Genomic DNA, 26094 nt, shown 5'->3' on the forward strand with positions numbered 1-26094 from the left:
CAGTTCCTGTCCAGAGAGGAGATGACCCGCCACAGGAATTCAGCGGATGCAGAAGGATTCAACATACTGACACCAAGATCTTTGTGGGAACCAGCAAGAACACTGCCTACACCCCCCCCGCTTTCCTTCCCTCTCCCTATAAAAGCCCACAACCCAGGCATGCGCCCTGACCAGGAATGGAACTGGCAACCTTTCAGTGCATGGGACTGCGCCCAACCAACTGAGCCACACCGGCCAGGGCTCTCCTAAATTTCAAATGTCAATTTCCTTAGCTGTAAACCAGAAATAACAATAGTACATATCTCATATATTGCCTGGCACACAGTGCTCACAATAAATGTGAACTGTTTTTTATTATTCTCATTATTTTTGGGATTGCACTGGATTATCTGTTAAACACGCTGTTACCGCCCCAGTTAGGCACTGTGTATCCTGTGTATCCCAGTGCTCAGCCCATAGTAAGAACTTATGAGTGAAGTATTGCAAAAGGATAAACTTAAAAAAAAAAAAGCGCCGAAAGAGCAAACCCGACTTTAAAAATCTTTCTTTAGTGCCCATCCTGTATATTATTTCACTGAATGCCCACAACCGAGGAGGCAACTCTGCAAGCCATCCTGCCTTTGGTCGCACAATGCTCATAGGAGTCCACGTCCCGACCCAGGGAGCGGGGTGCATTGGAGCCGGGGGACAGAGATGGGAGAGGACGACGGGCAAGAAGGCTACTCTCCACTCCGGTCTTTTTAAAATTTCCCGCGGCCGCGGCCGGCTGGAGGTACAAGCCACGCCCCTCCAGGCATCCCCGCCCCTTTTGCTATCGTGCGCCAATCCGCAGAGAGCCAGGTTCTCCCAGAGAGCCAATCAAAAGAGGTCTTAGGCGGGAGCTGCAGTTCAGCGAGCCAATCGGCGGGCAGGCGGAGCGGGGCTTGCCCGGGCAAGTGGGACCTGTGGGCCGTCTGGACGCCACGTGCGGGCGGGAGGGGAAGCGCCCGGGCTTCAGGTGATCGCGGGACCCCTCTAGGGACGGCGGGGCCGAGCGGGCCGGCGTGGCGAGTCCCCGCCGTGGGGCCCCGCGCGCGTGTCCACCCCAGGTGTGCGGCGGGGGACGCCCGGACCTGGCCGACCGGCTCTCCGGGTCCGCGGGTGGGTAGGCCGGGCCTGGGCGCCGCCTGTCCCGAGTCCCCGCTCCGCTCGGGGGCTGGAGCCTAAGGGGTCGACGAGGGGCGGTGGGCGATGGGCCTCGGCCTGACGGGGGCTGGACCGCCGCGGCCCGGGAGTGACCGACGCCCGAGCCCTTCCCTGGGCGTGGCCAGGCCTCCCTTGCGTCACTCCCGGTGGGGGGCGGGGGGACGCCGGCTGCAGGAGGGGACCGGGCGGGGCTTTCCTGGGACGGCCTTGTCCCGCGAACTTATTAGGAGCTCCGGGGTCCGATCCAGCCAGGTTCTCCAAATCCCGGCGATTGTTGGACCCTGGCTGGGGGGCGGGGTCGCGCGCTCTGAAACACCCAGATACTCAGGCCCCCCTTCCCCAAAATGACGGTTAAGGTGCGCGGGTAGGTCTGGGAATGGGCGTTCGAAACCGACGTCTTGTTTCCGGTCACCAGCTGCCTCGGGAACGTGCCTAACTAGTTCATGTTTCATAAGCAAACCCTGGCGTGAGGGTGCGGGGCCGGCGACCTGGTCCTGTGCACCTCGCTTGCAGTGGGGGGCCTAGAGCCGCCCGCCGGCTCGGGGATCCGCCCGCAGGTGGGTGGCCCTGATGCCCCTGGCAATTCTGACTTGGTGGGGCCCCTGCTCCTAGGGCTGCCGCCTGGCGGCTGCTGACCGGACCCCAGCTCCGGGCTGGGGAGGGATGGGTGCTGTCCTTCCCCTTAGGCCGTGCTGTTGGAGCAAAGCCTCTCCCCAGCCTGGCTGAGCTCATCGGGCCCAGGACGGGGACTGTGCCCTCGATTACTGACTTGGTGCTGGCTGCTTCACCTCTTGAAACAGCCGCGGAGCCCTGTTCTCAGGGAACTGTTTCTGGCTTTGAAACTTGCCGCAGGGTCGGGGAGGCCAAGGACCCAGGTTCCGCCTCAGCTCCTGACCTGCAGGCCCTCCGCCCTCTCGGCCCCACAAGGGTCAGCCTCAGTCTGGACTTCCAGGCCTTGGCCCCTGGGCTGGCTGAGGCAGAGGGATGGGTTCTGTGTTTCTCTGCCCAGTGTGTGCCTTGTCAACTGGAGGAAGGTGATTGTAGGTAGGCGCCCACCCCACCTCCCGCGCCCCCTGCCCCCTGCCGGCCAGGCCCCATCAGCCCTGATTGGGGCGGGCCAGCTGGACCCCATCAGTGCACGAACTCGTGCACCGGGCGCCTCTAGTGGGGATGATCATACTTTGTTGAGGTTGTGGGAAGATCGAGTGATTCCATAGAAAGGTTTTCATGTGGTATTGACTGCATGAGGGCACTTCTTAATAAAATAGGTCCTCGGCTCGGCCCAGGAGCCTGGGGCAGGGGACACTGCAGGAGGGAGGGAGCCAGGGTGGCCTGGCCCATCCTCACCTAGGCCCTCTGCCCTGTGCTCTCTCTCTCCAGGGAGCTGCCCCGTTGGAAGATTACCTCCCAGGCCTCCCGCGCCCTGAGTGGTGAGCAGATTGGGATGGTATCCAGGGAAGCCCCTGAGCCTGCCCAGTGCCTGTGCCCTCTGCTGCCCCGCCCGAATGCCAAGGATGTGCTTCGGAGAAAGCACAAGCGGAAGAGCCGGCAGCACCAGCGGTTCATGGCCCGCAAGGCCTTGCTGCAGGAGCAGGGGCTGCAGAGCTCACCCCCAGGGCCGGCATCCTCCCCACCGCCCGTGCCATCGGGGGCACCGCCAGGCACCGAGGCTGCCAGCCTTGGGAGGCAGGGCCCCAGGGCTGACTCTGGAGGTGCCCCAGGCGACAGAAAGCCCTCCCCCAGGGAACCCGCAGGGCCCTGGCCTAGCAGATGCGTGGCTATCGACTGCGAGATGGTGGGCACCGGACCCTGCGGGCGGGTGAGCGAGCTGGCCCGCTGCTCCGTGGTGAGCTACCATGGCGACGTCCTCTACGACAAGTACATCCGGCCTGAGATGTCCGTCGTGGACTACCGCACTCGCTGGAGCGGCATCACCCGGCAGCACATGCGCAAGGCCACCCCCTTCCAGGTGGCCCAGAAGGAGGTGAGGGCCGGTGGGGCCTGCGGGTCGGTGATGGGTGGGAAGAGTGGCCCGGGGGTTGAGCCACCGCTTAGCCACTAGAAGCGAGAGCTTGGGAAAGTTACTTAACTTCTCCAAACAAGGGGTTCCTTCTGACCCACCTGCGTATGCGGATCGCCGAGGAGAGCTGTGCCAACTGCAAGGTGTGAGGCTGCCCACCTTTTACATTTTCTCATAAAAGCATTCCATCTCTACAGCATTCCCAAGGCCCACAGACAGTGCTGTCCACCAGCTGTCAGTACTTTGGTCTATTTCCTTAGGTTCGTTTTTCAGGGCTTTGAAAAAAATGAATGAATGGTTGGGACCATCTGACGTGCCAGGAATCCCCAGACGTGCCTAAGCATAAGAAACACCTCAAGCCTTGCTAATCTCGGCTCCTTGTCCCAGATCCCTCTGGGAATTCTGATTCCTTAGGTCTCTACGCCTGCGGAGGCTCTGGTGTGTGGGCCTAAAACTCCTCATGCTGTGTAAACTGGCAACTAAAACCTCAGAGCCTATGGGGAAAAGGGGGTTAGGGACACAACACTCAAAACATGTCAGAGCGACACAGCAGAAATAAAAAGGTCTGGCCTGCACACCGGACAACGGTACCCAGTTTGGCAATGTTAAATGGATAAGAAATGCATGCATACAACCGATACCAACACGCACCAATAACGGCGGCACTTTACCTTGAAAGAGACCCGAAGCTTCCTCGTGGAGGCAGCTGCCAGAAGGGCTGAGCTTGTGTGCCGGTGAAGGGATCCAGGAAGTTACCTGAAATCACATGGGAAGTGGGGACACCAGGTGAGGTGGCTGTGGCCTCTCACACGGGTGACCAGAGCTCCCTGGTGGGTGTCTGAGGGGTGTGCCTTCCCCCGAGGCTCAGTTCACCCGAGTGTGGCTTCCTGCATTCACTTAGTGTTTCCCAAGGGCAAAATCACACATTCTCAAATTGTGCTCTAATGTAACGATCATGTTGGGACATTTTGCATTTTTCAAAAAATATATTTTTATTGATTTCAGAGGAAGGGCGAGGGAGAGAGATAGAAACATCCATGATGAGCGAGAATCATGGATCAGCTGCCTCCTGCATACCCCCTACTGGTGGGGATCGAGCCCACAACCCGGGCATGTGCCCTGACCAGGAATTGAACCGTGACCTCCTGGTTCCTAGGTCAACACTCAACCACTGAGCCACGCCAGCCGGGCGACCCTGCTTATTTCAGCAGTAGGTATAGGGTCTGGACTCGCACTTGCAGCCTGGTGGACTGAGCTCCTGGCCGCCCCCGTCCATGCTGCCTCCCTCCAGAGGGATCTGCACCCCCCGGGCTGGGCCGCCAACAGTGGGGCCTTCCTGACCCCTCTCTCCGCTCACAGATCCTCAAGCTCCTGAAGGGCAAGGTGGTGGTGGGACACGCCCTGCACAACGACTTCAAGGCCCTCAAGTACGTCCACCCTCGGAGCCAGACCCGGGACACCACTTACGTCCCCAACCTGCTCAGCCAGCCCGGCCTGCACATCCGGGCCCGGGTCTCGCTTAAGGAACTGGCCCAGCAGCTGCTGCACAAGAAAATCCAGGTGCGTGTGTGCTTGGGGGGGAGCGGGGAGCAAGCAGGCCTACCCTCCCTGCAGGTGGGCCCCAGGCTGTGGTGGGGCTGCGCCTGCAGCTCCCCATCATTCCTAACCAGTCCAGGCCCTGGGTCCGCATGCGCACGCAGCCCCCTTCTTCCCGGGGTACACCTCTTACAGGCTCCCCTCTCGGGTCTGTCCCCCCAGCTCCAGGCTCGGTGCCTGCCTTTGCAACCAGAGATGAAGCCTTGGTCAGGGCAGCTCCTAACTCCCGCTCCTACTGTCCGTCGCCTCCAGCGTCCTCTGCTCTTCAAGCCCAGGGCGGCGATTTTTATCTTGTTCATATTTGAGGGAACAGGCTAGAAGCTGGCTTTGCCATGGCTGAGGTTCCCGCGCTTCTGCCTGGAAAACCCACGCCCTGTGGACACGGCCATTCTGACAGTCTGGGGCCGGTGCACAGCGCCTGGAGTGACGCGTGGGCTCTCGTCCGCAGGTGGGCCAGCACGGACACTCGTCCGTGGAAGACGCCGTGACGGCCATGGAGCTGTACCGGCTGGTGGAGGTGCCGTGGGAGCAGGAGGCCAGCCGCCTGTGGACCCGCCCCGAGGACAGGGAGCCGGACAGCAGCGTGGACGTGGAGCAGTACATGCAGGACCAGTACTGGCCCGAGGACCTGGGCCCGGGCTCCAGCGGGGGGCAGGGGCAGGACAGGAGGGCGTGAGGGAGGAGAGGCTTGGGGTGGCCTCCAGTCGGGGAGTGGGGCCAGGGGGGCACTGGGCACGTCACCTAGTCTGAGTGGGGATCGTCTGTCCTGACTCCCGTCCCCACAGCACAGCCCTTTCCTGGGCTGTAGTCACCCCTCAACCCCTGGTTTTGCTGATGGCACTTTATAGACACCATGAGATGTCCGGTGGGCCAGCTACAGGCCATGGGAGCAGGGTCTGTGCCAAGGGACTGTCCCAGGCTGTCACTCCCCACCCCTGGGAGGAGTGGGGTGCGTGTCGCTGGGGCTGGGGCTCCGGCAGTGTGAGTGAGCCCGCCCTCCTTCAGGCACTTGGGTTGATAATCACAGTGGTGGCTGGGTTTCCTCCAAATTTCACCCCCACCCGTTTCCTTGTTCCCGAAGGGGCGATTTGGGGTACTGGGGTAACCAAAGGCTCAGTTCATACAGATCTTTGGGCCTCTCTGTTGCTTGTCCTGTCACTTCGTAGCTTTGAGGCCTTAGGCACCTGTGTGGCTTCTCTCTGGAGCCTGTAACATGGGGACAAGAGTATGACCTACCTCGGGGTGGTGATGAGGACGGAATGCCAGCACGCGGCACGGTGCCGGCACATGCAGGCCCCGGTCCACGTGAGCTGCTGTGTTCCCTGAAGGATCAGCTTCAGCCGCTTCAGGGTAACGCCCGGACACACCCCCGGTGGAAGGACTTTGGCCCGGCCCAGGCTGACTGTCCTCGCTCCGCTGCTCCAGCAGGTGGGGCAGGGCCCCCGTGGGGAGGGCACCGCGTGGAGGTTCCAGGTGCTCGCCGCTCTCCACGCTGGGTGACCCGAGTGCCATCTGCGTCCCTCTGCTGTGTGCCGGAGGCGACGGTGGTTGCTCGTGTGGGTCTGAGCAGAGCGGCAGGGCCAGGAGGAGACCCACAACCACACGACCGTGACCCGGGCTGCAGGTCCAGCAGTCACCGTCTCCTTCCCCGTCTGCAGCGCAGGGAGTGGCTGAGTCACGGACCGGCTGGCCCAGCTCCGGCACCGTGTTCTGGATTCCTCAAAAGTCTAGACGCACAGCTGGGCAGGAGCTTCTGTTCCTTTGCCTGTGGGCAGAGGGAGATGAAGCCGTTACTGGTGTTCTAGAAATGGACTGGGTTCTGAGTCAGCATCGCTGCCACACTGCTCTGGAATAAACCTCAATTGGAAAAGCAGGTGATGCTGCCTTTTTGTGACTCCTCAAGCGGGGGAGGGGAGAGGCCTGATGGAGGAATGGGGGGGGGGGGGCGTGCTGGGACACCCAGTCTTACTGGGAGCTTTGGCCCTCACGGTGGGCGGCTCTCACGGTGATGCTTGGGGAGGTGGTGGTAAGAACATGAGAGCTATGAATTTGTACAGTACACATGTTATAAGCATTTTATAACGGCCCTATTAAAGAGCACAAGTTTTAATTATAAAATACACAATGTACAATGGAGCATGTGAACCATTTCTCAGTGTCCAGTTCAGCAGCAGTAAGTACATTACACTGATTTGCAGAACTGAAACTCTGTCCTCATTAAACTCGGTAACTCCCTATTCCTCCCTCCAGCCCCTGGCAGCCACCTCCTATTTTCTGTTTCTATGAATTTGACTAGCTATCTCATGTAAGTAGAATCCTACACGATTTGCTTTTTGTGTGACCGGCTTATTTCACTTAGCATAATGTCCTTAAAGTAAATTCATGTTGTATATGTCAATTTCCTTCATATACAAACACACACACACACACACACACACACACACACAGAGTGGCCAGATTATTATGATCTCTGAACACATAATAATCTGGCCACTCTGCATATCCTATATAATAAAAGGCTAATATGCAAATTGTCCCCTCGACCAGGAGTTCGACCAGCAGGCAGGCCGGCCAACCGCCTATGTCCCCTCCCCCTGGCCAGGCTGGCCGGACCCCACCCATGCACGAATTCATGCAATGAGCCTCTAATATATATATATATACATACACACACACACCCTGAGTGGCCAGATTGTTATGTGTTCAGAGATCATCATAATCTGGCCACTCAGTGTATATATATATTGATTTCAGAGAGGTAAAAAGGAAGACAGAAACATCAATGATGTAAGAGAATCATTGATGGGCTGCCTCCTACATGCCCCCTACTGGGGATCGCGCCCGCAACCTGGGCAAGTGCCCTGACTGGGAATTCAACCGTGACCTGGTTCACAGGTCGACGCTCAACCACAGAGCCACTCGGCCGGGCCTCTCATAGTTTCTATGTAATGCAGTAGGAGTTGCCCATGTAATTTTCTTCACAAAAACATAAGCTCATCAATGAGTTCAGACTGTCCGCCTTACTCACTATGCATCCCTATCACCGCAGACAATGCCTGGTATCGGAAGATGCTCCAGAAACAGCAATCAATGGAACGAATGAGCAAATATATGAGTGAATGAATGAAGTAGGTCATCCAGTATCATTTTTCTACCTTTCCTGATGTATGAAATTGTTTTTCTGTGTTATGGACTAAAGTATATTAGTTGCTGTTAAATGCTCCCTTGTATTTTATTCCTAACCAGTGCAAGTTCAGTAAGTTTTTTGTGTTGTTTTTTTTTAATGAATGCACAAATTTGAACTCAAGGCTAAGAATCTGAGAAGCAACCCAACAGGTCAATGGCAAACACCACAAGTTGTCATGCAGGGTGCAGTAGGCTACAATGGCCACTAGAGGGAGACAACCTTTCAGAGAGCAGCATGAGACAGGAAAACCCATCTAGAATGGAGGTTGCTCTCAGCACTTCCAGGCAAAGCTCGCTGCCATTAAATCGCTATTGCTGTTGCACTGTGTACCGGCCAACTCCCCAGGACAAGCTGAGACAAGATGAAGAAAATGGCCCCACCTCCCAGCTCAGGCGGTTCACATGTCCTTTATACACTCCCCCCAGCTTTAAAAATTTAATATAAATGGAAGAAAAATATTTCCCCTGTGGATGGCAATTGAATCTATTAAAAATTCACCTGGAAAAAAAAGCAAAACTGTAAGCTCAAGAATGAAAACATTAATTTTTAAAGCTGTGTGCAATTATCTTCTGCCTCCAGCAACGTTTCTGTAAAAGAACTGTTGACATATTCAATTTCATCTCCCCAAGTAAAGAAGCCTGAGGTATGTGCAAGCTCGCCGGGGAGTCACAGCTGAGAGAGTTATGATCCTATTGGTCAAGTTTCAAAGGCTTCGTATGCAACCGAGTGTCGTGAGAAAAACATGTCCCACAAACTCCTCTCAAAAGATCAGAATAACCCCATAAATATTTCCAGGACCATGATAAGCCCCAGATGTTATCACAGGCAGGATCGTGCAAACTTTAAAAGCCCCCGTCCACAAATGACGCTGCTTCAGAAACAGAGTAGAGCATTTGGAAGGAAGACCAGCTTCTCTCTGGAACGCCGAGGAATGGCCACGCCTTACTTCCATGTAAAAGCTATCGGGCCCTGGCGGTTTGTCTCAGTGGTTAGAGTGTTGGCCCACAGACTGTAGGGTCTTGGGTTTGATTCTGGTCAAGGGCACATACCTGGGTTACAGGCTCGATCCCCAGCACCAGTTGGGGCGTGTGGGTCAAGAGCATGTGCGGGAGGCAACCAATCAATGTGTGTCTCTCCCATTGATGTTTCTCTCCTCCTCCCTCCCCTCCATGCTCTCAAAAATAAAATAGAATAAAAAGCTGTCGGCTGCACTGGTTTCCTGCTTATTTCTAAGGCACAGGGCATGGTAGGAAACCTCCAAAATCACGCTCGGGAATAAAGGGACCAAGGATAGAGCCTGAAGACCAGAACAAGTCAAGAAAGCAACTCCAAGAAGAACTGGCTGATTAAAAACGAAAACCACATTAGGTGGCCTAGTGGTTTCCGGGGAAGAGAAGACCCCCGAGTCTGTATTGCTGGGCGACCCATGGACCGTTTCATGGGCTCCTCTCACCCATTTCCACAGAGGGAGAAGCCGACGAGGGAGGAACTGCAGGGCGTCTGGGCCCTCACTCACCACCTGAACAACCCTGAAATGTCAGCGTTGACGGACAAAACCGCTGCAAGATGAAGCTGAGTGGCCGCAGACCCCCCTAACCCCCCCCACCCTCCCCCAGTGAATTAAGACCTGCCTGGCCCTGGGAGACAGAGCTGGGGGAACTGGGAAGCAACGCTGATTTCACAGGCAGTGAAAGACCATAACTTAAAAACCTTTAATGGGAGAGCTTTCATAATCTAATTATAATGACGCCCCTTCTTCCTTCAAGGGCTCATGCGTGCTTCTGGAACATTCCCCGTCAGAGTCCCCTCATTTGCGGATTTAAAGAGAGAGTTGGTGAATCTCGGCCTGAGTTAAAGTGGCAGCTCTGGCGTCTGACTTGAGCTAGGTTTGCCCTGACCAGACCGGGCCAACTCTCGGCTCCTGAAATAACAGACACCCCCCCCCCCGCCCCCCGCCCCCCCACACCCCGTGCAATTCTCCTGAGAGGACGCCATCTCCCCAATTATGCAGACACATCCTCGCCGTGCCCCCCTCCACCTGCGCGGTGTCCACGCTGCTTCCACGTCCTGACATGCGAGCCATTAGTCACTCCCACCCCCAGCCCCAAGGAACCGCGACTGCTTTCACCGTCTCCTACTTTCAAGATTATCCTGTTCTCTGTCTGAGCAAGTCTCCGACAGCGACCTCCGAGGCGCACGGGGCTGCGGGCTCATTTGTGAAACCCCCACAAACCCGGGCGGCCAGCTCAGCGCAGCGGCTCCAGGAGGCTCGCTCGCCCGCACAGGGCAAGCCACTTAGCCGCCTCATTAGGATCACAGCCACAGCCCTGCCATGGCCTCCTTCCCAGGTGCCTGGTTACCCCATTAATGTCTGCAAAGACCCATTAAGCCTTCTCGCTGAAAGGCCCCGTAAAAGCCAAAATGATCACTATTATCACCAATAAACTCCAGGGCCCTCTCCCTGTCACTGGCTGAGGAAAATCGGGGGGAGACAGAGCCAGGCCTCAGCGGCCCACGGCCTCCAATGAGCTCCCCGCAGCCTCGGGGGTGGCTTTGACGCTGACGGGCATGGGCACCACGAGGGAAGGGACGCCAACGCTTTCGCTTGGCCAGAGAATTTAATCAGCACCTCCGAGTGTCCTGGCACCCCCACACCGGCAGCGCGGAGGCCCCGCACCCATCCAGCCCTGCCCCAGGCCTCACCTTTAGGGCTGAGCTGTAACAGCCTGCAAGGTGGGAGAGGTGAAGGGATACTGGCAAAAAGCAATGGGGAGACCCACAGAAGGTGCGTCTGCCGCCCTGCGCTGCCCTCTGGCTACGCTAAGGTCTTCCCATCCCCACCGCCTCCCCGTGGGAGCCACCAGGCAAATACCCGCCATCGAAACCCCACCGGCAAACTCCATGGTAACACCCCAAACTGAAGAGTGTGAGAGTCTGTCACCGGGCTGCCCGAGTAGACAAGGACATCTCCACACGACATCATCCCACGCCTCCCATGGAAAGACCCAGCGCCTCATTTGCAGAATGTTGTTTACGGGATGCACCCCCCCCCCTTTTTAAATATATATTTTTATTGATTTCAGAGAGGAAGGGAGAGGGACAGAAACATCAAGAAAGAATCATGGGTGGCTGCCTCCTGCACGCCCCCTAGTGGGGATTGAGCCCACAACCTGGGCGTGTGCCCTGACCAGAATCGAACCGTGACCTCCTGGTTCAGAGGTCGAAGCTCAACCACTGAGCCACGCCGGCCGGGCCAACCCCTTTTTCTCCTCCCCAAGGACAGGGGCAGGCGGCCAGCTCTTCACAGTAAACCCTGTGTGTCTTCTGAAATAATATGTCCCAACTGATCTTCTGCTGGACAAGGACATTCACGTCTTCCCGGTCGCAATGATCCGCTCAACTGTTAAAAGGGGCCCTTTGCATGTGTGGGTGGGGTGGGGGGTAATGGTAAGATATGTACACATATAATACCTCAATAAAAAATTAAAAAAAAAAAAGGGGGGGCCCTTTGTCGCAGGGGGCTTCCGAGTGGCTGAGCCGGGGGTAAAGGGGACCCGCTCCGCTCTTCTTGGGCAGGGGGTGGGCGGCTGTGGTTCATTCAGGAAGGGAAGGTGGAGGGAGGACAAGATGCCAGCACCGGGTGCTGCGAGGCTGCGTCCCCCGCGGGCCTGACTCCATCCTGTAGTGTGAAGGGATCTGTGCTTCAGCGCTTCATGCCGACTCTGGGTCCGGGAGCCCCGCCTGCTGGAGCTGAACCTTCAGCCAGATGCTGCCTCGCTGGCCCCAGGCTCCCGGGGGCTCCACCTCCCACAGGCGCGCCCGCTCCTCCGGATGGGCCAGCAGGAACCTCCTACAGACTGAGGAAAGGGGCCCTCGTGAGTCGGGGAGGCCGCCTGCCCCGCACACAGGCCAGCCCAGCCTGGAGTCCGTGGGAATGGCCACTTCCAGTCCTTCCTGCGGCCCAGCCCCCCGGCGCTCTGCTCCACGCAGCCCTGTCATCGTCCATCCTACCCGTCCGGCCCCTTCCATCCATCCTGCCGGCCTCAGCTCAGGAAGCCACAGCACACGCCACGACGGACCGAAGGCTTCAACCAGACACTTATCTGCTCACCTGGAGCCTGACGTCCAAGATCAAGGTGCCGGCAGGCTGCCTCTCCTCGGCGTGCAGCCGCCTTCTCACTGGCCCTCCCCTGGCCTTCCCATCTGGGTCGTCCTTATGGGACCCCTTCTCACCAGTCCTATTGGATCAGGGCCCTTAATGACCCTTTAAAGATCCCATCGCCACATATAATCATTGGGTTAGGGCAGTGGTCGGCAAACCGCGGCTCGCGAGCCACATGCGGCTCTTTGGCCCCTTGAGTGTGGCTCTTCCACAAAACACCACGGCCTGGGCGAGTCTGTTTTGAAGAAGTGGCGTTAGAAGAAGTTTAAGTTTAAAAAATGTGGCTCTCAAAAGAAATTTCAATCGTTGTGCTGTTGGTGTTTGGCTCTGTTGACTAATGAGTTTTGTCAACCACTGGGTTACGGCTTCCACATGAGAACTGGGGGTACCAAATTCACCCCATAACATCGCCCACCTCAGCACTGCCCCTCCTCCCTCCCGAGCCTCACAGCCCTCCTCTCCCTCAGCACCTTCCAGCTCATCCTCTGTGGACGCCTTGAGTCCCCTGTGCCCTCAAGGCTGTGGGCTTTCATGCCCACGCTCACAGGTGAGCATTGTCACCTGGCAGTGTCCCACATGCAGCCGAAGGGGAACCTGCTCCTGGTCCCCCAGGGCCCGGAGCCTCCATCAGGCCCTCTCCTGGCATTGTCGGCCGGCCAGCAGCACAGACGGAAACCTGGGCAGGAGGCCCCCTTGTCCGGCCTGGCCCCAGCCTACAGCCACTTCTCTCCGCACTCTGCCTGCTCCTGCTCCCCACGGACCGGCACAGCCTTTGCACCCCAGCCCTGCCTGCCCTCCAGCCCGGGCGCCCTGCAGCCAAGCGAGGAACTACACACTCCGAGCGCAGGAGCAGCGGCAGGCGGAGGCCCAGCAGCAGATCGCTGGGTTCTGCGCTCTGACCTTGTGTGGATTTGTTGTTGTTTTTGAGATAAGGTTTTTTATTGATTTCAGAGAGGAAGGGAGAGGAAGAGATAGATAGAAACATCAGTGATGAGAGAGAATCATGGATCGGCCGCCTCCTGCACTTCCCCTACTGGGGATCGAGCCTGCAATTCAGGAATTGAACCATGACCTCCTGGTCATAGGTCAACACTCAACCACTGAGCACACTGGCCGGGCTGTTCTTATGACATCTAAACCCAGTTATGTCCCAGGCTGGGCAAGGCCTGGCCCTGGTGATAAAGGCTCGTTTGTGTTCAAGCCATGAGAGGTGTCTCAGCAGGAAGAGGTCACCCTATGTGTCACCTGGAATGCCCGGGTACCCTCACCCTTCCCCACACGCTCTCCCGGACACGGGGGGGGGGGGGGTAGGGGGGGGCTTACCTTGGTACATGGCAGGAGAAATCGGCCAGCTGATCCCGAGGGCCTCGTCGTCTCCGAAGGTCTCACAGAAGTCCCGCAGCATGGCCACGCCCAGGCCCTGGCCACGGTGCCTCCTCCGGACAAACACGGTGTCCAAGACGGGCAGCAGGTAGCACATGCCCGTGCCATCGCCGCACAGGCTGCCTGCAGCGGAAATCAAGAGACAGACTGTCCCCGGGGCCTGTCCCAACCTGCCAGGACCCTGCGCGCACCTGCACGGCCAGGTCACAGGTGCCATCTTCACAAACCAGCCCCCAAAGCCCAAAGGCCATCTCTCCCCAGCCCACCAGTTCTCCTGCTGACCGACTGTCAGCCCACGTTACTTAAGTTTTTGTTAATCCTCGCCTGAAGATATTTCTTCCATTGATTCTTAGAAAGAGTGGAAGGGCAGGGGAGAGACAGAGAGAAGTGCCAATGAGCGAGAGACACAGTGATTGGTCAACCTGGGCCGGGGATCAAACCTGCAACCCAGGTACCTGCCCTTGACCTAGAATCAAACCCAAGACCCTTTGGTGTGCAGGCCGATGCTCTAACCATTTAACACACTGGCCAGGGCCATAGTCAGTATTTTAAAGATGAAGTTGGACCCTTACCTCACATTATATATAAAAATTAATTGAAGATGGATCTAGACATAAATGTAAAGGTTAAAACCACAAAGTTTTAGAAAAAAAACACAAAACTTCACAACCTAGCCTAGGTTAGGCAAACAGCTCTTAGATTCAACACCAAAACCACAAGCAATGGGTCAATCTGACTTCAGCAAAATAAAAAACCTTTGTACTTCAGAAAACACTAAGAAAAGGAGAAGACTAGCCACAGACTATAAGAAAATGTTTGCAAATCACATTCCTGATAAAAAGACATATCCAGAATACATAAGGAACTCTTACAATTCAATAAAATGAAAACAAACGAATAAAAAATGGACAGGTGATATGAACAAACATTTCTCAATCAATGGAAACATATTCAATATCCTTAGTCACTAGGAAAATGCAAATTAAAACCGCAGTGAGCATGGTCGGTGTGGCTCAGTGGTTGAACGATGACTTATGAACCAGGAGGTCATGGTTATTTCCCAGTCAGGGCACATGCCCAAGTTCCTGGCTTGATCCCTAGTGGGGGGCGTGCAGGAGGCAGCTGATCAATGATTCTCATCATTGATGTTTCTCTCTCTCCCTCTCCCTTCCTCTCTGAGATCAATAAAAATATATTTTTGAAAACACCATAGTGAAACAGAACTTTTCACCTACTAGAATGGCCATAATCAAAAAGATGCCCTAACCGGTTTGGCTCAGTGGATAGAGCATCGGCCTGTGGACTCAAGGGTCCCAGGTTCGATTCCAGTCAAGGGCATGTACCTTGCTTGCGGGCACATACCCAGTAGGGAGTGTGCAGGAGGCAGCTGATCGATGTTTCTCTCTCATCGATGTTTCTAACTCTATCCCTCTCTCTTCCTCTCTGTAAAAAATCAATAAAGTATATTTTAAAAAATAAAGAAACAAAAAAGACATGCAATACTTAACGTTGACAGGATGTGGAGAAATGAACCCTCATATACTGCTGATGGGAATATGTAACAGCCACTGTGTCAAATAATTCAGCAGTTTCTTAAAAAGTTAAACTTAGGCTTACCAAGCGACCCAGCCATTCCACTTCCAGGAATCCACCCAAAAGAAATGAGAGCACACACCCACACAAAGGCAGGTGTGTGAATGCTCGCAGCAGCGTTATTCAGAACAGCCCCAAACTGGAAACCGTTCCGGTAAATGCACAAACACAATGTGGTACATTCAGAGCATGGAGCATTACTCAGCAATAAAAAGGAATAAATACTAATCTATGCTACCATTTGGATAAACCTCAAAAACACCATGCTAAGTGAGAGAAGCCAGATGTCAGGAAAGAAATCGCAGAGTGCACCGTCCCTTTCTATGAAATGTCCAGGAAAGGCAAACTGATAGAGACAGAGCAGAGGGGTGGCTGCCTAGAGCTGGATGGGAACAGCCACTGACACCGCACAGGCCACCTCGTGGGGTGCTGGTGACACAACTCTACATTTGCTAAACGTCCCTGAATGGTACACTTACACCGGCAGCTTTTACGGGATGGAAAACTGACTTTAAAGGGATACAACGAGTTGTATTAAAATTGTACCTATAGAAGAGGAAATAGGACTATGGTAGGTCCTGCCCCTTTAAGGCAAGTACAGGTGGAGGCCAGGTGGGCAGCATGGCAAACTGAAGTCGAGGTTATAAGGAAGCAGGGAACATAGGGAGTAAAGGAAGCTGGTTTGCAGAGGTGGCAATGGAGCAGGTGCTGGGTACCCGCCCAGCGTAAGAAGCCAGCTGCACCCCATGAATCCCCTGCACCCTTCCTATACCCCCCGTCTTGCAAGCCCTTGGGGGAACAGCAACCCCTTTCCCATCGGGTGGTGGAGCTGGAACGTGAACCAACATCACACTCTTGCCTCTCCACTGTTTGCTGCTTGTGTTTCTGCTAAAGGCCGGAAGATGACATGAGGGTCCCCCGCCTGATGGACAACCGGACAGGAGGCGCCTGTGGCACTGGGTGTCTTGGGGAGGGGCGAACAGGAGGCCCTGGGGCCACTTCTAAGCATCCCTGCCATGCCCCAGGTCACATGCTTGTCTGGGCTGCAAACCACCTAATTTAATGCTCCCCAGGGCTGCTCCGGCATGAGCATTGGGCTTTCAGGAGCCTGAAATGTGAAGTTGTTCTTTTTAGATTTTTATACAAAAGCTTACTGGTCACAGGGTATAACGCAACCCCCAAAGCTACAGGAAACAGTGATGGGAAAAGCTGAAGCCTTACCAGCTAACGGTGGCAGAGGTGGGATTTCAGGACAAGGAAAGCAGCTGCAATTTAAAGGGGAAGTCCTAGCCCGCCCGGTGTGGCTCAGTGGTTGAGCGTCCACCTATGAACCAGGAGGTCATACTTCGGTTCCCGGTCAGGGCACATGCTCAGGTTGTGGGCTCAATCCACAGTAGGGGTGTGCAGGAGGCGGCCGATAAATAATTCTCTATTATCGCTGATGTTCCTCTCTTTCTCTCCCTCTCTCTTCCTCTCTGAAATCCATAAAAAAACCTTTATTTTTTATTTTTTTAAAGAAAGCACATGAACAGATGGGCACCAGACTTAGTGGGGTGATCACTTCGTGAGGTATATAAATGCCTAATCACTATGTTGTGCACCTGAAATTAATATAATATTATATACCAACTATAATTTAAAAATTAATTTCAAAAAGTTAAAAACTATTAAAGAAAGCAACACTAAAGAAGAGACCGATCCCTTTGGCAAAATGGCACTTGTCGCCCTGGCCGGTTTGGCTCAGTGGATAGAGCATCGGCCTGCAGACTGAAGCGTCCCAGGTTCGATTCCGGTCAAGGGCATGTACCTTGGTTGTGGGCACATCCCCAGTAGAGGGTGTGCAGGAGGCAGCTGATCGATGTTTCTCTCTCATCGATGTTTCTAATTCTCTCTCCTGCTCCCTTCCTCTCTGTGAAAAATCAATAAAATATATTTTTAAAAATGGCACTTGTCGCCAGGCACTTCTTGCCACAGCCCCGGAAACTGAGCCCAGCCCTCTCCCTGACCCTGCTGTGGTGGCGACCTCCCCTGCTTTGGAGGTCCCGTCCATGACTCTTAGCATGCAGTGTGCTCTGCACATGTGAGCCACCAGCAACGGTACTTGTCCTGACAGCTCATGGGAACATTCGAGAGAAGAAATGAAAAGCATCGTGCTTGCAGTCACTTTACACCATGAACTGCAACAAGTATTTTAGGGGACGTGGCCCGGCCTGAGAATGCAAGGGGCAGGTTTCCAGCCCATCTGCCAGCAGGACGAGAAGCGGGTGAGTGAGATCTGTACGTTGGGTCCGTTTACACGACAGCCGAGTTAGCGATAACGGGTGTACCCGGAGATTCTCCCCAAGCGAGGCCCGTGCTAGGGGGCCCCGCGGAGGCGGGAGGTCACCCAGAGCAGCGGTCGCCAACCTTTCGGACCTCACGGACCACCAGTGATCTGAGGACCGCTGACCCAGAGAGCCTGGATGGCGGTGGCCCGGCCCGGCCCCTCACCTTTCGCTTTGGTTGTGTAAAATCCGACCGCTGCTCCGTCCCTCCACAGGATTTTAGCCTGCTCTTTCCCAGAGTGAGGCAAAAAGAACATGGCGTCGTCATCCAAGTTCCTCTCCAACCTTCCAAAAATGACGACGTTGAGGATGAAAAGCACAATCCTTTCCCCAAATGACTGAACCTTTGAAGGAAAGCAGAAAGAGCAAGTGAGGCGTGAGGGGAAAAAGATGCGATGAATCCTGCACTCAGCACCGACCCGCCCATGATTCTCTCATGCACCAGGCCAAGATGTGCATGGTTTCCCGTGACCTTCACACCAGTCGGCCCGATCCACTGCCATTCGGTTCTCAGCACCTGCCGGGCGGTCCGGCTTTGCCGGTGAGGAACCTGAAGCTCAGAGAGGATAGGTGATTTCCTGCCTCACTGCAGAGGGCTTATGGCAGCCGGATGGGGACTCTGCAGAGACAGGCCGGGCCGGTGCACCTGCTGAGCCACCAGCGGCTGCCTCCTGCATGTCACCCATTAGAACTGAGACTCTGGGAAAGGGGAGTTTCATACAACTGATAATGTTGGGGTTTTTTTGTGTGTGTGTTTTTAAAAATATATATTTTTATTGATCTCAGAGAGAAAGGGAGAGGGGGAGAGAGATAGACACATCAATGATGAGAGAGAATCATCGATAGGCTGCCCCCTGCAACCCAGGCATGTGCCCTGACTGGGAATCGAACCGTGATCTCCTGGTTCGTAAGTTGATGTTCAAGCACTGAGCCACGCTGGCGGGGCTGGGTGTTTTATTTAACACTTGACCCTTACATTTTCTTCACCATCATGATCATCATCATCATTTGTGGTTGTGGCTTCTTGGCCTATATTTGCAACTCACAACCTCTTTGAGCCTCAGTGTCCTCGGCAAGTCTAGGGAAAAGACCACCCAAGTGGTGTCTAAAACATTAGTCTGTTTTCTGCTCTGCTCATAAGAAGGCAGCTTGCAGAATCCCAGCAAATGGTACAAAGTGTTCAGAGCCAATAAACTTATTAATTGGCCCAGAATGTGAAATATTTCACCTTTATCTGGAGCCAAATCTTAGATGAGAAAAAGATTTGTGAAAACTTCACCAGCTAATTCTTTTTTTAAAATATGTTTTTAAAAATTGATTTTTAGAGAGAGAAGAAGGGAGAAGGATAGAGAGATAGAAACTTTGATCAGAAGAGCATCATGGGTCGGCTGTCTCCTGCAGGCTCCCTACTGGGGCTCGAGCCTGCAACCCGGTATGTGCCCTGACCGGCAATCAACCCACGACCTCTTGGTTCCTGGGTCGATGCTCAATCACTGAGCCACACTGGCCGGGCCACACCAGCTAATTCTGAGAAGCCACCCCAATTCGCTATCTCAGACAGCGACAGCCAAATCAAGTTCAGAGTTAAGCATAACGACCCAGTCACTACACCCAGTCGGTGTGATGTGGGAGGTTATAATTGTCAACTTAAGGGAAACATCCAGTCAAAAGCTGGCAGCAGAAGAGGAGAGAAAGAAAATGCATTTAATCCCTGCAGGTTCATGAAGGGGCGGAGGGATAATGTGGGGAATGAGATGCTGACTTAGAAACGTTTCTGGCCACACAAAAATAAGACCCCGTTCTAATCCCTCAATTAGGGCCACTAATCTATGGTAACAGAAAGAACATTAAGCAAGCTTCTTTTGGTAACTGGTGGAGAAGAGCTAGCTGAGAAACAAAACGTAATTATAGGGACAGGGGAATTTACAAGGTAACAGCATGATGATTCAAACCTTCTGCAATGTCCCCTCTAAACGGCAGCGCCTCACCTTCATCAGGCCTTCTCTGGCAGGGTCGGAGGTCCTCAGGACGTCTTCGGTGGCCCACCAGGAGTCCTTCAGGTAAACAGCCACGACTAGAGAGAAAGCCAAGAGGAGGCGATGACACGCACACAGCCAGCTGGTCACCAGACAAGGTTTCGACAGCATGTTGCCGTGCAAGGGAAAGGTTATGCGTGGTAGGCATTTATGGTTCCTCCGTGTCTTTTCATGGCTGGATTTATCAACATTCTTTTTTAGCGCTAAATACTATTCCATTGAATGGATGTACCACCATTTATTTCTCCTGTGGTATTTTCTCTAGACCCCTTATATTGCCATTTTTATTTTCTTAAGTATACTTTTATTGATTTCAGAGAGGAAGGAAGACGGAGAGAGATGTAGAAACATCAATGATGAGAGAGATTCATGGATGGGCTGCCTCCTGCACGCCCCCTACTGGGGATCAAGCCTACAACCTGGGCACGTGCCCTGACCAGGAATCAAACTGTGACCTCCAGGTTCTTAGGTCAACACTCAACCACCGAGCCACGCCGACTGGGCTTATTGCCATTTTTATACCTGCTTCTCAAGCCAGGGGGTCCAGAAGCCACAAAATAAGAAGATACATCTTCCCAGTCAAACTCTGTGAGCTGAAGATTGGGAGGAAAATGGTAGCATGGAGGAGAAAACAAAAGTCTTCAACATTTAATACCAAGCTCCCGACGTTGAAGCAAATGTTGCGGGCCATTCCGGGTAAGCTGCCACCACGGTCTTCCCGATGTCTCCCTGCTCTCTGAGGGAGTTGGGTGGGAAGCTCTGTGAAGACCAGGCCACAGTGGCATTAGCCAGATACTAACCATAACTTTGTCCAGCCAGCCCCTCCTCGCCAAAGACCGGCGGCATCTCATCCACACATCAGTTGCATGTCATTGGCGAATTGTACCATCCCCAGCCACAGTCCCCAGATGGACGGAGCCGGCTGGGAGAGAAGGGCCAATTAAATGCTTGACAGCTGCCTTATTAATCCCACGAAATTCATGTTCAAAATGGCACCTACTGGAAGGCACAGGAGCTTTATAAAGCCCCAAGGATTCTTCTTCTTGCTTAACAAGATGAATCAATAAGAGACGTCCAATTAACTAACAGTGTATTGCTGTCACACAGATGTTGTCTGTACTAAGACGTTTCAAACAGGAAAGCTGTTAGGTCTCGGTGTCTGGGTGCTGCCTGGGAAGTTTCACGGTGGGGGCAGGGCATTCATTAGTCACACAAGTTGTCACCAAAGAGACGGAACTGCTTTTTTCAAAATGAATCTTAAGCTGCTACACAACAGTGAAGAACAGGCCTAAAATAAACTGTCCTCAAAACTGATGTGGTTGAGCACTGACCTATGAACCAGGAGGTCACGGTTCGATTCCCAGTCAGGGCACATGCCCAGGTTGCGGGCTCATCCCCAGTGTGGGGCGTGCAGGAGGCAGCCAATCCATGATTCTCTCTCATCATTGATGTTTTTCTCTCTCTCCCTTCTTCTCTGAAATCAATAAGAATCTATTAAAAAACAAAAACAAACAAACAAACAAACGGCTCTTGGAAAGTAGAATCAGCCCTCTGGAGAGTGGCGGTGTTTGGTCAGAAAAGCACGATATCCAGTTGAGAGGAGACAGGAAGCAGGGATGCGGCACAGCCCTGAGAGAGAGGCTGTGCCGCTGGGCCAGGACGGGCGCAGAGCTGGGCTGACACGCTGCAGACCCCGCCTAGGGCTGCTGAGACCCCGGGGCCAGCGAGATGGGAGTCAGAAGATGGTTTTGCAGGGAAAATGCGATTCTGATCAGCGTCCCCTGGCTCCCGACACCAGGTACCCGAGCCGACAGCGTGCGCAGTAGTGACAGCCATCAGCTGGGCCCGCCTCGGAACTAATTTAATTTCCTTCTCCCTCCGGGTGACAGGTGATGCGGCCACAGAGCAGATGTCAGGAATGGATTTCATTCCGTGACACTCCAAGGTTCCCCAAACGAGTAAAGACAGCGAGGTCCCGAAGGCTAACTCCCAGGGCCCCGGCTGCCCGGAGGCTCGGCAAGAGCCACTGAATTCAACTCCCGAATGCATGAACGTGCTGTCCCGGGCGCCCGCTGTCCCAGGTGCCCGTCCTCGCCCTGGGAGCTGGCAGCCTGAACAGGAAGGGACCTAAACTAGCTCTCCAACATGGGGCAGGGCACGGAAGGTGCGGGATCGAGCTGGGAGCCCAAGTGGCCCGAGGACCCAGAGGGGTATTGGGAGAGCGTCCCTGGGAGGCCCCCAGCTTGGGCTCTGGCGTCACTGGGGGAGGGTGGCCAGCAGGCAGGTGCTACACAGCCGGAGCTGAGCAGAGACAGAGAAGGCCCATGCCCCATCCCATCCCAGGAACCAAGGAGGGGGGAGTTCTCTCTCTCTCTCTCTCTCTCTCTCACGCACACATGGATAAACACACATGCATGAGCACAGTGTGTGCACACACAAGCATGAACAAGCACGCACAGGTCTTATGTCCGCGCACTAACTGAGAGTGTTCCATGGACTGGCCCATGATCAGAACTTCCTCAATCACAACAGAAGGGGCTTCAAGTCCCCCTGCTGCCTCCGCAGCTCCCCTGGCCCCGGGCTCCCCTCCCTGCCATCGCTCCCCTGGAGTCCAAGCCACCACTGCCCCATTACAAATCTAAGAAACATGTAGTCCTCCCCAAAAACTCAGCACAGTTAAACCACAGTGACGGGCCATCTTCGCAAAAGCAAAACACACATGCGTCAAGGCCTGTGGGGCTTCACGCAACACCGGCCCAGCCCGTCAATAATCTGAGGGAAGGGGAAACACACGCGTTGACATAGCAACTGTCACATCGCATTACGCGGGCTACCATTTCCATGCAGATGTCTTCCTTAAAGGGAAGCCCTTCCCCAGATGCCCGTGAACTCGGCGCCTCTCTGCCACGGAGAAGGGAACATCTGGCTCGCAGTGTACTCGTAGCATCCTCTCCCTGTGGTTCTCCAGCAGTAAGCAATGTGGCCGCCATGAGCCTAGATTTAAACTCAAGGAAGACGGGGCAAGATAGGGTGCCTGGATCTGGAGGTACAGCTCGACTACAAGATGTGGGGGCGGAGAGAAACCCACACCCAAGCTAGTCTCACTAGGAAGGGAGTCTTAACCTCGTTGGGTTCGGCCAGGGCACCACAGCGAGTGCCTCTGGGCTGGGGGAGCAGACAGAGCTGCAGACAGCCCAGGCCGCAGGGGCAAAACCTCAGGAGCCTCAAGACACCTCCAACCCCCAGACTCCGGCTCCATCCTTTTTCATTTTTAATATATTTTTATTGATTTCTGAGAGAAAGGGAGAGGGAGAGAGAAACATTGATGATGAGAGGGAATCATCGATCGGCTGCCTCCTGCACGCCCCACACTGGGGGTCGAGCCAGCAACCCAGGCATGTGGCCCGACCAGGAATTAAACCTGTGGGATCATAGGTCGACACTCAGCCACTGAGCCACTTGCATAAACACACGCACAGACACGCACATGCACAGGGGAGGGTGGCCAGCAGGCAGCTGGATACAGCCGTCAGCTCGGAAGCCATCCCTGACACTCGGGATCCTTTCCTTGGCCCGTCCCTGCTCTCCGAATACCACTGGGCCCCTGGTAAGGACATGCCTTTGTGGGTGGGAGGCTGTTTCTCCTGCGTTTACATCCACCTCCGTGCCATGAATTAACCGGGAATAAGGAAGGAACCACAGCCAGCATGCGTTCCTGAGGACGGAGCTGTCACGGCGAACGGCCCTCCCATCGGGGCCCCTCACCGCCCCCGGGAAACAGAATTCTCTCTGTTTCCAGCATGAATACCCTTTTGCTTCTATGAGTTGGAGTGAGGGGCGTCACAGAAAGGGCCCCCCAGTTCTGAAGTTCCCTGGGCCCCGCAGGGGCACCCCTCTCTCTCCAACCTCCCACCCCTCCTGACCCACCACCCACCTGCCCCAAACGCAGCCCCGAGGAGGCCTGGCCCCAGGCCCTCGGTGTCGCAATCCCGCCAGGCCCAGGACAGCTTCCTCCGAATGTTTGCCTTGGCTCTGCCGTCACTGAGGCCTATAACGGGAACGCTTTTCCAGGAAAAAACCATCATTTTTCGACTCCCTGCTTGTTTGTCTCAGGGTGCATATGACATGCAATCACCAGACACGGAAAAAAACTGAGCAGCCATTTGAAGGACGAGTGCTGTGCTCGGGCACAAAGCGTCCTGGAGGCGGGCTGGGGGGAGACGGTCTAATCGAGGGTTGGGAGGGGGGCTGCATGTGGCAACACCTGCCCAAGGGCCCCCCGTAGCCCCCCTTCTCTGGGAGCCCTGCGTCCTTTCTGTCCCTCAGCCCCCCACCTCCCCTGCCCTCACCTGTCTCTCTGTGAGCGAGCTAAGGAGGAACCATCAAACACCCTGTGGGAAGGTCCCAGAAGAAGCAGGCGACCCCATCCCTCCTGACAAGCCAGGAGGAGCAATGGCGTAATCAGGAGCTTGGAACTTTCCGTCCGTCCCCTGGCCTCTGAGGAGGGAAGAGGGCTCTGGTCCCTTGGTGACATGAAGCAGCCCCTGGTCACAGAAACAGTCAGGAACGAGACTCAAAGGGGGCCCAGGGCCTGTGCCTCTCAGACCACCTGTTTGGGAAGTGCCTGCCCAGCTTCTTAAGGGGGTTGGGAAGCTGCAGTACCCACATCCTACCAGCAGTCGGCGCTGAGCCAGGAAACTCGCAGCCTGGATGCTTTTCCTTTGCTCACCGGGTTATGGGGAGTCCCTGGGATGGACTGGACCAGCTTATCAGCCGCTCACTCACACGGGGCTTATCGATCAGCTCTGCTCCTTTCACTTCCATCTAACCACACACACACACACACACACACACACACACACACACACACACACACACCCCGCCTGTATAAATACAACAGCTCCAGGAAATTCAGAGCAACCAGCGACGGCGACCTCCCCAGTCACGGCTAAGCACGCGGTGAAAAGACACATGCTGAAAGCTGTGCGGAGGCGCTATGCCACCTCCGGCCCCTTCCAAGTCCACCGGCTTCAAGCCACGGAGGCACGCTTACGCGTCGTGTCTGATTCTAAAGACAACGGAAAGGGCACAAGGGGTGGGGAACCCCTGAGATGCCTTTTGGGAATCTCGCAAAAATCGCAGCTACCACGGCAGAGCCCCTGCAGTTTGGGAAACATCTGGAAACTTTGTTTAAAGTCTATCATCCGTATAAGGAGAGGTTCAGAGTGAGCCTTCTTGGAGCTGATGAATATTTACTATACTACATTCTTGAAAACAACCAACAAATTAAGGAATTAATAGGAAACAGATTCACCAGAGTGGGTCATATGTTAACATTATGCAAACTACAGCTAAAGACCTACACCCAGAATATTATTAAATGCTGAAAAAAGGCAGGGGGCGGGGGGAGGGCGGCTTGCTGGAATTTGGATGTGTTCTTCAAGTCGGCAAATGACATTTTGGGCGTGTCTGACAATCTGTTCACCAAGGGGTTCCTGTGGGCACGCTGTGTTACTAATTTGTTCCTTGTCTCTAGCCTGGAGCTGGAGTCCAAGTTCAAGGCCATGGTGAAGGCCTGGTGTTATCACAGACCCTCTGTTCATGGAGACCAGGTTTTGCCAGATGGAAATGCATGTCCTAACCTTGACGGGGAAGCCGTCACACACAGTTCAGCCACCCCAGGCTCGCAGTCAACACGCCTGCAACCCCCGGACAGCCAGCTGAGCACTTGAGTCTCAGATTGACAACAAGAGATACCTTCCCCTGGTCAAGGAAATCACCAGACAGCAAACCCCAGACTAACACGAAGGCGAAAGGCAAGCTTGTATGGGTGTGTGTGTGTGTAGAGCTGATCAGGCCCCGTTTGCAAATTGCAGTTAAAGACCTAAACCCCACACTTTCACCAGATGTCATTCAAGGAGGATTGACTAATTAAGGGTTGGTTTGGGTTTTTAATTTCTTATTAAAAAGACCATACATGCCTGGCCAGTATGGCTCAGTGGTTGAGCATCAACCTATGAACCAGGAGGTCACAGTTCGATTCTCAGTCAGGGCACATGCCCGGGTTGCGGGCTCAATCCCCAGTAGGGGGCTTGCGGGAGGCAGCTGATCACTGATTCTCTCTCATCATTGATGTTTCTCTCTCTCCCTCCCTCTCCCTTTCTCTCTGAAATCAATAAAAATATATCTTTAAAAAATTCAGGCCTGAACACCATCACTGTGGGCAAGAGTGTATCTAGTGTCTTTAATACAAGTAATCAGTACGTGTCATGAATAGAAATAATGCATTGTTTCCTCTCTAAAAGCTAAAAATGTGTCACTTCTGCTTGACGTTCTAAGTCCAGCCCCAGCACACCACCGCCACCTCCTAGGTGTCTGGTTCCATCAGTCACAGACGGTAAGCCTGAATCCGAGTTTTAAATCAGTAGTGATACCCACCTGTCTTTGTGTCCTGGGGACTGACCAAGACCAAGAGTTTGTGTTGAGGCTCGTCCGGGTGCACCGTGCAGACGCAAACGGACGAAGCTTCAAGTTTAACCTGGAAAAGATGATAAAATGGCCGTTGGGTTCTTTCATCGTAGGAGGCGAGGAAGTCACTTATCAATTAG

General features: G+C 54.5%; 3 protein-coding genes across 7 annotated transcripts in view; 1 reads left to right on the plus strand and 2 right to left on the minus strand.

Moving 5' to 3' along the window:
- DET1 (DET1 partner of COP1 E3 ubiquitin ligase) overlaps positions 1 to 6173 on the minus strand; it is a 40378-nt gene extending 34205 nt beyond the window's left edge. The window contains exons 1-2 of the mRNA XM_079763940.1: positions 6038 to 6173; positions 3877 to 3961 (exon numbers count right to left, since the gene is read on the minus strand). The gene's annotated coding sequence lies outside the window, so the exon portion shown is untranslated. The remainder of the gene's footprint in view (positions 1 to 3876; positions 3962 to 6037) is intronic.
- On the plus strand, positions 936 to 6674 carry AEN (apoptosis enhancing nuclease). Of its 5 annotated transcripts, none has more exons than XM_079763946.1 (5): positions 936 to 997; positions 1601 to 1742; positions 2566 to 3169; positions 4565 to 4765; positions 5250 to 6674. In XM_079763946.1, exons 3-5 carry the CDS (start codon positions 2630 to 2632, stop codon positions 5475 to 5477), a joined length of 969 nt encoding a protein of 322 aa, XP_079620072.1. In that variant the 5' UTR covers positions 936 to 997; positions 1601 to 1742; positions 2566 to 2629; the 3' UTR covers positions 5478 to 6674. The 5 variants fall into 5 exon arrangements, with proteins under 5 accessions (XP_079620072.1, XP_079620069.1, XP_079620070.1 ...); XM_079763944.1 differs by having other exon boundaries at positions 953 to 1140; XM_079763943.1 differs by lacking the exon at positions 1601 to 1742 and having other exon boundaries at positions 942 to 997.
- Positions 6450 to 26094, minus strand: part of LOC307095066 (protein FAM169B-like) — a gene marked incomplete at its 5' end in the record, with an annotated part of 42654 nt that continues 23009 nt past the window's right edge. Inside the window, 6 exons of the mRNA XM_079764229.1 lie at positions 6450 to 6566; positions 11626 to 11845; positions 13474 to 13656; positions 17617 to 17794; positions 19439 to 19524; positions 25925 to 26024. Coding sequence (XP_079620355.1) covers positions 11700 to 11845; positions 13474 to 13656; positions 17617 to 17794; positions 19439 to 19524; positions 25925 to 26024 — 693 coding nt within the window. The 3' untranslated portion in view covers positions 6450 to 6566; positions 11626 to 11699. The remainder of the gene's footprint in view (positions 6567 to 11625; positions 11846 to 13473; positions 13657 to 17616; positions 17795 to 19438; positions 19525 to 25924; positions 26025 to 26094) is intronic.

The sequence above is a fragment of the Cnephaeus nilssonii genome, assembly GCF_951640355.1.
Source record: "Cnephaeus nilssonii genome assembly, chromosome: 24".
Taxonomy (NCBI): Eukaryota; Metazoa; Chordata; class Mammalia; order Chiroptera; family Vespertilionidae; genus Cnephaeus; species Cnephaeus nilssonii.

Excerpts from the sequence above, each read along its gene's own strand:
- AEN (XM_079763946.1), top strand. The coding sequence starts at position 2,630 with ATGGTATCCAGGGAAGCCCCTGAGCCTGCCCAGTGCCTGTGCCCTCTG. Across the intron at positions 3,170-4,564 it reads TCCAGGTGGCCCAGAAGGAG|ATCCTCAAGCTCCTGAAGGG; the intron begins GTGAGGGCCGGT and ends CTCCGCTCACAG. Across the intron at positions 4,766-5,249 it reads TGCTGCACAAGAAAATCCAG|GTGGGCCAGCACGGACACTC; the intron begins GTGCGTGTGTGC and ends TCTCGTCCGCAG.